This window comes from Benincasa hispida, chromosome 7 (genome assembly GCF_009727055.1).
Source record: "Benincasa hispida cultivar B227 chromosome 7, ASM972705v1, whole genome shotgun sequence".
Lineage (NCBI taxonomy): Eukaryota > Viridiplantae > Streptophyta > Magnoliopsida > Cucurbitales > Cucurbitaceae > Benincasa > Benincasa hispida.
Window position 1 is genome coordinate 35,481,727 of NC_052355.1, and position 11,679 is coordinate 35,493,405.

The 11,679-nt window shown below is 33.2% G+C and overlaps 1 protein-coding gene across 2 annotated transcripts; it reads left to right on the forward strand.

Annotated features, from left to right (window-relative positions):
* Positions 1 to 6,091: 6,091 nt before the first annotated feature.
* LOC120081677 (alpha-galactosidase-like) lies at positions 6,092 to 10,461 on the forward strand. 2 transcript variants are annotated; one of them, XM_039036750.1, is made up of 16 exons: positions 6,092 to 6,228; positions 6,303 to 6,528; positions 6,748 to 6,806; positions 6,897 to 6,953; positions 7,051 to 7,085; positions 7,167 to 7,270; positions 7,423 to 7,498; positions 7,596 to 7,654; positions 7,722 to 7,787; positions 7,887 to 7,970; positions 8,174 to 8,238; positions 8,621 to 8,703; positions 8,928 to 9,018; positions 9,207 to 9,259; positions 9,366 to 9,506; positions 10,192 to 10,461. In XM_039036750.1, the coding sequence occupies exons 2-16, from the start codon at positions 6,317 to 6,319 to the stop codon at positions 10,273 to 10,275; spliced, it is 1,269 nt and encodes a 422-aa protein (XP_038892678.1). In that variant the 5' UTR covers positions 6,092 to 6,228; positions 6,303 to 6,316; the 3' UTR covers positions 10,276 to 10,461. The 2 variants fall into 2 exon arrangements, with proteins under 2 accessions (XP_038892678.1, XP_038892679.1); XM_039036751.1 differs by having other exon boundaries at positions 9,210 to 9,259.
* The last annotated feature ends 1,218 nt before the right edge of the window (positions 10,462 to 11,679 follow it).

The window sequence follows — 11,679 nt, forward strand, 5'->3', positions numbered from 1 at the left end:
ACCAACAATACAACAACAAAAAAAACAAAAAGACAACACAACACACCAAATACAACACCGCAATCTTCAAGTCAATGAAAACAAACAGCAACCCCACACATGAACACTACGAACTCAACGACGTCGTCCAAATAACTTCGGACTATTCGAGTTGAGTTGTTGAGTCCACCACACAAGGCTACACTTGAGTATTCGTTGGTATGAGAATCTAGAAGTGTGGCTCTGTTGTGGACTTGGTGTAGAGGACGAGACATGCGAGGGAGAACAAATCGTATAACGATTGAGCAAGTGGGAACGATTGACATCTCAAGTAATCATATCGTATAGACAATGCAACAATCGTAATTAACCAAAAGCTATGCGCATCGTTTAGACAGAAGACTACACGGTTCGTTTTAAACTCATCCGGCACCAAGCCCTGATGTTCGTATCGTATAGAAACACTCCACGATCGTCTAGTCTACCAATTGTTAGTTTAGTAAAATTATCTATGACAACCTTCCAGTGAGTAATTTTCGAAATGGAAACTCCAATAACATTTCATTTAACATTTTAATTTAGGAAAACATTTTCCTTTTTATCTCACGGTTACCATGAAAACACACCAATAACTCCCACTCAAATGGTTATTAGAGAAAAAAAGATAATATTATCCAATAATTAATATTATTATAAATATATATGATAACCAACTTACCCATACTATATTTATAACTTATAGTTTTTAAATTTCATCTCATAGAAACATATAAACCATAGCTATTTTCTATTCCATGGTCCTTAATGTAAATCTCATTCCATTCAAATCCTCCACTAGAATGTATCTCATATCAACAATACCGATCATATCATATTATAATTCTACATTACCTCTTGTCAATTTGAACATTTCAAATCAACACAAGAACTGATCCTCAACTTGAATCCATTGAGCTACCGAGAGGGACCTTTATAGACTGCAGCTCGAAGCTCCAACAGTACGTGAACAATGACTAACTCTTTAGTCATGGAATCCCACATCCGTAAATGTGCCAGACACTCTACTAACAAAGACGACAGTTCACTCTCTTACTACAGATTACATTATGTGTCATCGTAACCAATCAACAATGCGATGACCCTTCACAAGATCGCTCGTAAGTAACTCGACCAATAACCTGTATGCGTATATAGTAACATCTTAACTTCTCTTAAGTACCACTGATTCTCTCTAAATGAACATAAGTATAGTCCTACTATGACTAAGTCCTCTCTTCCAAAGAGAAGTTGTGCCACTATGTCCAAGCCCGAAAATCAGACCTTAAGAGGAAGGCATCTATCTACTTACCCTGCTTCGGGAATGAGTGAATTTCATCTTGTTGCAAACTGAGTTCCCAGCTCCCAAACAGACAAATCCCCAAAAAGGAGGCATGTTGAGTTGGCAATCTGGAATCTCACCCATACTAATCAAAGAACTACCCTCAAAGGCAGGAGTTCCCAAAACACTCAGGATTAAGGTCATGTCACCTATGGTCGTTTAGGTGAGATGTAAGTCTCCAATCTCAACGGTGTTATATACAGAGACAAATCATCTCGTGGTCCAGTCTTATACAAACTCTTTGTATAGGACACTCCCGCTCGCATGTCTCCACATGAATGGTCAGGATCTACCATCTGTAATAGTTCACAACAGTTGCAAACCTCTACAAAGCGGGCCATATTTGTAGTGTCACAGGATCAGGTATCCCACCTTAATCCTTATACTACAGACCTATTTAGGTTATCACTTAAGGCATGATCCACTTGTATATCTCATATACATGCTTAAGTCTACATACGATAACCATGGAGTTTTGTTTATTAGATATGAGTAAATGCCAGAATGAAATAACTCTTATTTTATTCATAACAATATGTATAAATTACAAACAACGAGACTCCGGGAGAATTAGGACACAAATCCCAACAATTTAATCGTTTTAGCTACAATCTTCCCAACCCATGAAGCGATTTAACTATGCATGATATTGGTGAAAATGATGGACAAGATGTATAATAAACATGTATTCATACTGCAACTCTGAATTGTCTCCCACAATATATCCCCTAGTATAATAAGAACTTCGAACGCGAAATTCTAACTAACAACTAACGACTCTTCTTCTCACTCCTTCTGCATGGCATTTGCATGGGTATTTATAGGCGTTTACGATCACTACTTTTCTTAAGCTCATGATTGCGTTGATGGGCCGCATTAAATTCCATATCCTGCTGCGCTGACTGCAACGTGTCAATGGTTTATTGAATCTTTAACATAGCTTTTCTGTCGGCCACCAACGCAACTTATGATGTGACACCCATTACCCATGTCATGTCATGCCTCATCACTTGCAACTTATGCGATCGTCTTCATTTTCTTCTCAGGCCACCTCTTACTTTGAATGCATTAATGGGCATGCGATCATGCGATCATCAAACTATTGAAGGGTATATTGCACAGAAGTAGCGAAATTAGTCTGGAATTTAAATATGTTATACGTTAGAAGTAAATGATTGTATGCTTTTTTTTTTTTGTTTAAATTTATTGGCAATATTTATCTAAGTATGTGCCTTTCCCTTATTATGTTAAATAAAAGAGATATAATAACTTGTATTTTTACAAGATATCGTACGCGATGAGTATTGGATGCAAAAGATGTTTATTTATTTTTAAAGATAGTCTCTTCTTGTTTTATGAGGTTTAAATCCTTTACTTTCTCAAGCCTAGATTCATTCTATTTTAGAATAATCTTTCGATTCATTCAAATAGTTTATAAAACATATATAAAACAAGTTTTATATATGGTCTCCTTTATCAGGGACATTTATGCATACCTACAGATAGTGATTTTAAGAATGAATTGTTGGATCATGGTCTCCTTTATCAGGGACATTTATGCATACCTACAGATAGTGATTTTAAGAATGAATTGTTGATAGAAACTTACAGTTCCCCATTCTCGATACATTCTAGTAGCACCAAGATGTATCATGACTTGAAATGGTACTATTGGTGGTTGGATATGACGCTACCGCTCGAGCCAGCCGTCATTCATTCGCCTGGTCTCGCTACCACATACAGTCATGCGTAGTTCTGCTCATCGGAGTCAGTCAGGCCAGATTTGGGTCGTTGCCACTATCGGTTAAGCACCATCACTGCCAGGGTGTTGTGTTCTTGCCAGAGTTTGATTTGGGGTAAGATTGTACTATCTTTAATTAGTTTTTTTTTTTTTTTTGTGTGTGTGTGAATTTTATGAGGCTTTTATGGAGTTTTTGAGTTGAGGTTGAATACCTAAGAAGTTTTTGGACTAAACTTACTTTACCCATATGATGTTGATTTTAGATTTGAGTTTTGAGCAGAATTTCTCTGTTAAATTGTTCCAACAAATCCTTAGTAAGTATGTAACGTTTCGAAGATTTTTATGGGTTGGTTTAGTTGCTGCAAAATTTATTCTAAATTCCTATTGTTGGTTTGTGCATAGGATGGAATTGAATTTGGAGGATTGGAATTAATTTTGGATCAAGTCACGTTTTAGGTAAGTGGTTTAACGTTAGTTGAGATAAAGCGTGATGTGGAATTATGCTCTATGGGTTGAAACTAACTATGATTTAGGTTTTAGGCTTTGGTTCAAAAAGTTTCATAAACAAATGAACAAAATTACTTGGATTTATATTGAGGTAAGTGATTTACTACCGATTCGTCCCCAAACCTCAAATTGATGTTAAGATTATGAATATGTCGAATGCATGCTTCTATTTGATGGAATGTTTTGCAATGTTGGACTAATGGATGGATGGTTAATAGTGTTATGAAGACCTATGGTTATGTTACTAAGATTATGATATCATGGTTTGGTGCGAGATCTAAATGTCATATGTTGCATGATTAGACTGATGACAATTGTTATTGTTCTTATCGGACTGTGTATATCGCATGTTTATGAACCTCTGAGTTCACTTTATGTTCATGTTTCAGTGTCCCTATGGGATCACCACTCATGCTTATGATTGTGATATGTCGAATCGCTATTTATGAAAGCGTGCTCTCGGGTTCGCCCCTTATGCTTATGCTTATGATGCATAACGTACACTTGTGTCTCGATAGGAAGGCTAACAAATCACCTAGAGGGCTCGGTAGTGGGTCACTTACTGGTATTTTTATGCTCACTCTTTTCCCTTCATGTTTTCAGATAAAGGAAAGGACGAAAAGGCGAATGACGAGAAGAATCCGTGACCAAGTTGTTGGGACTTGACTTCGCTTCCGCATTTATTTTTCTTTAAAAAATGGACATATTTGATTTAGGGGTCAAGCATAAAAAACTCTTTGGTTAATTTATTTATTCATTTTATTAATTTATTTATTTAACTAATTTATTCAAAATTAGAGTCAGTCGAACCCTAAATAGTGAATTTTATGTTCTTTATTCCTCCGACACATCACTTAATAAAAAATGGTTTTTCCTCTTATTTAAGTTTGCAAAGTCTTATTTTTTCTAATACGCATCATGAAGTAACGTTCTTACGGTATGTCTAGAGAGTCGGGACATTATATTCGCCATCTAAATTAACTTGTCTCATCAAATATTTTAACGCTAGAGTTTAAGGCTCCCTTTGGGATTGTTGTAGCTTTTAAAATAATTGTTGGTAACAATACTTCTAGAACAATCAGCTGTGAACAAAAGTAAAATAATGCTTAGTTTAATCTTAAGTTAGAAAAAATTAATTATGATGTTTGGCAAATTAATACTAAACTAGTGTAACTTAGTTACATGAGCCAAAGTAGCTTATTATTTCAATTTTTATCATATTGATAATTAATTGAAAGTTTATTATAATATTTTTATTTAAAAATTTGTATGATTTGAATTTAAAAATTAATTTTTTTAATCTAGATTATTCGATAAAAGTTTAAGAAAAATAATTGTTATAAAAGAAATTGAATTAATTAAACTATTATTATAATTGTTGAACGAGAAATTTCGGCCAATCAAATTTCGCCACATCGTCACAAAGAAAGCAAGTCCTAGGTGAAAATTATAGATGGAATCGGGTTGGGTAACTTTTGCTCGGGCCAAACCCAATTCAAGCCCATGACATAAATTTGGACTAAAGGAAAGACTGGGCCCAAGCCCAACTTTAGCCCAAACCCAAAAACAACTAGGCTCGGGCCCATGGAAATCTTATCCCTTCGTTTGGAGGAGGGGGAATATAACTCTCTCAAATTTTGAAGATTGAAGCTTTAAAGCTCTGAAGACTGAAGTTCTAAAACTTTCAAAATCTGAAGTCCACATGATCAAAGCTTTGAAGATTGAAGCTCTATAGCTCTTAAGATCTGAAGTTCGTATGATCAAAGTTCTGAAACTCTCCTAAAGTTTTGAGGTCGATCCTCGGATCATCAATCCCAAAGGTCGATCCTCTAAGAAATCATCAAGCTCAAACCGATCATCTAAGAAGATCATCAAATCTAAAGGTTGATCATCAAGCCCAAAGCCCGATCCTCCAAAAAAGATCAACAAGCCCAGAGGCCGATTATTAAGAATATCAATGAGCTTGAAGATTGAAGTTTATTTTTTTCAAGAGAAATAATGAAAGAATCATATATTAGATATTGTAGTCACTACACTATACTGAAATTAATATAAATGCAAAGTTCAAATTCCACAAACTAAATTTGTCAAGAAACCTAATGCAAACAACAATATATTTATTCAAATGGTTAAGAAGTAGCATATTTTTAGAAGAACTAAACCTAAAAGTTGATATTTATAAGCTTTTATATATTAGTTAAAATTTAAAAGTGATTCTAGTAAATTAATAAATAAGTTATTTTACAAAATAAAATACACAGTTAAGATTTTTTTTTTGTCAATTACAAACGTAATTCCAAAAGCGTCTAAAACTACACTATTTAATTAAATAGTTTCAAAACTAATATTAAAAATAAAAAAATAAAAAAATAAAAATAAAAATAAACCAATTAAAAAAAAAAACCAATTAAAAAAACTCGAAAACTATTTCTCTCAAATAAAAAATAAAAAAGTAATTGGATGGAATTATTGGGGTACTGGTCCTGGCTGTGTTTGTTAATCATGGTGGGAACCGCCATTAATGGGCTTGCATGGACAAACCGCACTTCCTCCATAAATTGCTTGTAGTTCACTGAAGAAGCATTACCAAATCCTGTCTCAATGGTGCACTGAATGCTATGAGGTAACGAATCAACCTGTTCTGATCTTAAAACTAACTCTGTAAATGGTACATTCACCATTAATGCTTTATCACAGGCTAGGCTGCAACCATGGCTTCTCCCCCATTCCTGCTTTCATCTCCACCTTCGACTATTTTTCTACTCTGCTCCGTCCTTTTCTGGATGTTCTTGCTAGGTAGCAATGGCGGTGCGGTGGCCGGAGCGATTCGATCGAGATCTCTACGGTTTGCCGCTGGGTTTGATTCTGTTTCCACTAGAAGAGTTCTCCTCAACAATGGACTCGCTCTAACTCCTCCTATGGGGTAAGTATTATGCTCTGATCATTATTTTTAAGTCTTCTTCCTGTTTCAAGAGGTTCGATTCGATTGAATGAAATGTTGTTTGTTTGTTTGTTTGTTTGTTTGTTTGTTTGATTGTCGATATTCTCAGTTTCGTTCAATAGTGTTTATTGATAATTTGATGATGGTGATGGATTGCTGATTTTTGTTATGTGTTGCTTCCGGCTTTTGTAATCGACGCAGATGGAATAGTTGGAACCATTTTCAATGTAATATAAACGAGAATTTAATCAAGGAAACAGGTGATCATTTTGATTTGAAGGCGTCTTTCTGTTTGGATTTGTGTATTGTGAGTATGTGACTGAGATACACATCCTATTTCTTTTGCTAAGCGGATGCAATGGTATCCAGCGGCCTTGCTTCATTAGGATATGAATATATCAATTTAGGTGATGATTATATTTCTACTTTGTACATTTCTTTGGTTTTTCAACTTTATGCTTCCTGTTTTTGACATTAATATGATCTTATTTCCATATGAGTTAGATGATTGTTGGGCTGAACTTAACAGAGACTCTAAGGTAAATTTCAATGTCCTATTTCCTGTCTAGGAATGTCTATGAAAATTTCTATATTTGCATTGTTTTCCATCAAAATTTCAGGGTAATTTGGTTGCTAAAGCTTCAACATTCCCTTCTGGTATTAAGGCCCTAGCGGATTATGTTCATAGAAAAGGGCTCAAGCTCGGAATTTATTCAGATGCTGGGTAAGTTTATACACTCATCAAATCAGCTTAAACAACTTCCTTTTTGTCGTGATTCATCAAAATGCTGCAGATGTTTTTTTAGCATATAGAAATTCCACTATCAACACTGTTTTAGTTGAATCTTCTTTACCTAAGTTATATAATTTCTTCAGGATCCAGACTTGCAGTAAAAAGATGCCCGGTTCCCTTGGTCACGAACAACAAGATGCAGAAACTTTTGCCTCATGGGTAATTTTTCTGCTTTACACTCTGTCTTAACTTCTTTAATTCTTGTTTATAATAAATGATTTTTCGTTTAGAAACTGATATATATACAATTGCATAGGGGATTGATTACTTGAAGTATGATAACTGTGAAAATACTGGTACAAGCCCAAAAGAAAGGTAGGATCAGCTTTCAACATTTAATTATCAAAATTTCCAAATGACTGCAACGATTCCAGGGGTACAGGTACCCAAAGATGAGTAAAGCTTTGCAACAATCTGGGAGACCGATACTTTTCTCGTTATGCGAATGGTTAGAAATCTTTAAACACACAAAAAAAAAATGTATTGTTCTAATGTTCTCCATTCTAAAGCACAGACGAGTTCCTCTCTAAAGTTTTTCCTCATTTAGGGGACAAGAAGATCCAGCAACTTGGGCAATAAATGTAGGAAATAGTTGGAGAACGACATCAGATATTCAAGATAACTGGATTAGGTAGTGAGCATATATCCTCACAAGCATATATTTTGTTATCATCTCTGGAAACGTGCAGCATTTTCAAAAAATTTGTCTACATTATTTAATTAATTTCTTTTGTCCCACTGGCCATATCTATGAATATGCCTGTACTGAAGCATCTTTCGAGTTGAGAACAGTTTCTTTAACTAGCAACTAATGCTCCTACTTAATGGTTACAGCATGACAACCATTGCTGATCAGAATGACAAATGGGCTTCTTACGCTAAACCGGGAGGATGGAATGGTAAATTCATAATTGTAGTTCAATAAGAAAACTAGACACGTACTCTCTTGTATAAAGAAGTATTGGCTGGTTAGTTTGTTGGTACTAAAAGATTCAAATGATTGAATAAGTCGATCCAATTAAGTGATGTAAACTGAACTGTTAAACTCAACCTTAAACAATCTTGTTGGAAGAAAGCTAATTGAAAGGAATAGTAAAATATAAAAGTCCGAATATTCATAGTTATTAACTTATTATCAAATAATTTCTTTTTATGATTATGAATAAATAACTTTTTCTATGCCTTCAGAATTCTTTCCCTTTGGCTAACCTCTCTGGAAGAGTACAACAATCTCAGAAATGCCAAGGAAAACAATCTTAGTTTCAAATTTCTTTTGTTCAGATCCTGACATGCTTGAAGTGGGGAATGGAGGGATGACCACAGTAGAATACCGTTCTCATTTTAGCATTTGGGCACTGGCAAAAGTAAGTACCATGAGTAAAACATTTTCCAGAGTCTAGGTTTTAGTTTAGATAGGTAATTTCTTGTCCCATACTAAGACATATTTGGAATTCAAGTTCAATAGATTAACTCAACCGTTTAAAAAATTCATATTAAGATGGGACTGAGTATCATCTGTTCCTTGATTTGTGGGTTGAGTATCTCAATCAAGTTATAACCGATTCCTTTCTGTTCTTCATATATGAAGGCTCCATTGCTGATTGGATGTGACATCAGATCAATGGACAACATCGCCTTGAAATTGTTAAGTAATAAGGAGGTTATTGCAGTTAATCAGGGTAAGTAAAAACCAAAACTGTTTCTGGCAATTCATAGAAAACTATGAAATAGATAACCAATCATAGTATCAATTTCTCTCAATAAAATGGAAATATATATTGTTATATTCGGCTGCACCCAAGTATTGATCTTGATCTTTAACTAAATATGACACTATGTGCGCCATCTAAAAGTTTTTTTATCGAAGTAGATAAGCTTGGAGTCCAAGGGAAGAAGGTCTATAAATATGGAGATCTCGAGGTAAATTTTCATCATTTAACGTATCCCAAAAGGAAACTGAGAGAGAGAGAGAGAAAGAGTAAAATTTCTACTATACTCTTAACTTTTCTACACAAAACAAATGCAGGTTTGGGCAGGGCCGCTGAGTGGTAAAAGAGTCGCTGTGGTTCTATGGAACAGAGGTTTATGGCGAGCCAATATCACTGCATCTTGGTCTGATATAGGTTTGAGTACTTCAACTACAGTTACTGCTCGAGACTTATGGGAGGTAAGATATATGAATTACCTTGTAACTAAAACCATTTTTCAAAGTTTAGGCATTAAGTTACCTAGGTTAAAAAATACTTTTAGTCTCTGAACTTTTATCAAAGTAACAGTTTAATCCTTGAACTTCAATGTGGAGTAAATCTAGTGATTTAGTTCATATACTTTCAAATTTATAAAACTTTACTCACCAAACTTTAGTATGTAACAATTTATATACTCTAGGTGTTGTATTGATTTAATCTCTCACAAAAAATATTGTTAAAATGACAAGTTTATTTCATATGTAGATTGATAAATTGATTAGGGACCAAATGTATTAACCATAAAATTTAAATTTACTTTGACACTTAGTTTAATGAAAATTTTCACAGTGAATATTAAATTGTTACAAATGTAAAAGTACGTCGACTCAATTATTACATCTTAAAATTCAAGAAATAAATGGCTAGAAATTTAAGAGTACAGGACTAACTTAGGTAACACTGGAAATTCATGATTTTGAAGTAAGCACATAATTAGTACAATTCTTGTAAACAAATGCGAACTCTGTCAAAATTGAATTGACCCTATTTTCTATGAGAGTGCATATTTGTTCATCACTCATAAGGGTTTGTTGTTGTTGGTTTTTTTTTTTTAATTTTAATTTTAATTTTATTTTATTGATTGATTATTCATTCCTACAACAGCACTCCAGCCAGGTGGTTCAACATCACCTTACTGCTCAAGTAGACTCTCATGACTGTAAGATGTATGTTCTCACACCCCACTAATCCAAAAGCCATAGTTTAATTACCAAATGTTCTTGTGAATGATTATTATCTTCACAGTTCAGCTACATGTTCTTCCATTCTATGGGCTTGTATTTTTTGAGATTTTACATTACACATTAATTACATTTTTGCTTCCTTCCACTTCAGTTCTAACTTTATTGGTTAAGGCATATGTACGTTTTCCCACTTCACGAGTTTTTTCTCTCTTATTGTCTATTTGTTGGTTTTAATTGTTATATTAGATTTTCTTTAACTATATTGTATTAATGATATACGTTTTGACTCATCTTTTTTGATACTCTTACACAAAAGGGCGGATTTAATATGGATCTTGGGAGTTGAGCTTCCCCTTAACTTTATGCTCTTTATATAATATATATAAAAAACTAATTATCAAAACCACTAACTAGTCCAGTAATAAATTCGTCTTCTAATCCCCTCTAGACCTAGTTCAAGCTTACGCATTGTATTCATTTTTACTAAATTATATAAAGCTCCTCGTCAACAAAATTTTTGGATCTGTCATTGCTTACATGTTTCTCTTGCTATTCTCTACCTTGCCAACCATAAGAATGTTTTAGGTATTTTTTTTTTTTAAGATAGAAATTTAATTAGTTGGGGGAGTTGATCTCATTACTTATACAAATTTGGAGTTTATTTGATGAAGTTAAATGTGTAAAATGAAAATTACCATATTGTAAATAAAAGTGAGGTTTCCTCAAAACACATTATTGTTTATAAGTTGATATTTTCTTGGTGTTGTATATTCACATCTTAAATAAAAATCTCAAATTTGATTCTACCTAAATAATAATAATAATAAATAAATAATCGATAAAAGAATATTTTATGCCTTATTAAATTCGATAAGGATCCATTTCTTTCCCAATCAAAATGAGTTAATTATCATATAACTCTCCATTTTTCCTGTTGGACGCTATATTTTTTTATTATTATTTTATTTTTGTTGTCTTCACTGCTATTTTCTTTTCATGACTAGAATACGTGATTAGAGATATTTTTACTAGTTCATAAAAGTAAAAAATAAAATTAAAAAAAGAAAAAAACAATACTGGCGAATGGACATCCAAATATTGTCAAAATAAACGTAGTTAAAATAGTTAAAATATATGCCTTTGATTAAAAAGTTAAGAGATGTGAATCTTCTACCTTATGTTTTTTTTTACTCAACAAAATTAAAAATTGGTTCAAGAACACTTTTAATCCCTAAATTTTCATGTGAATGTAACAATTGTATAGTTTATAATGATTTGGTTAATGTAATTTCTATCCCACATAAATTTAGTCCTTAAACTTTAGTATGTAACGATTAATTTAGGTCATATATTATCAAAAATTTTATAATTTAATCCATATCGTGAATTTTTTTTTATCAAAATTAAA

Bases quoted from the DNA above. Each gene is read 5' to 3' on its own strand.
- LOC120081677 (XM_039036750.1), top strand. From the start codon at position 6,317: ATGGCTTCTCCCCCATTCCTGCTTTCATCTCCACCTTCGACTATTTTT. The intron at 7,971-8,173 runs GTAGTGAGCATA...TAATGGTTACAG, and splicing joins ATTCAAGATAACTGGATTAG to CATGACAACCATTGCTGATC. The intron at 8,704-8,927 runs GTAAGTACCATG...TCATATATGAAG, and splicing joins GCATTTGGGCACTGGCAAAA to GCTCCATTGCTGATTGGATG.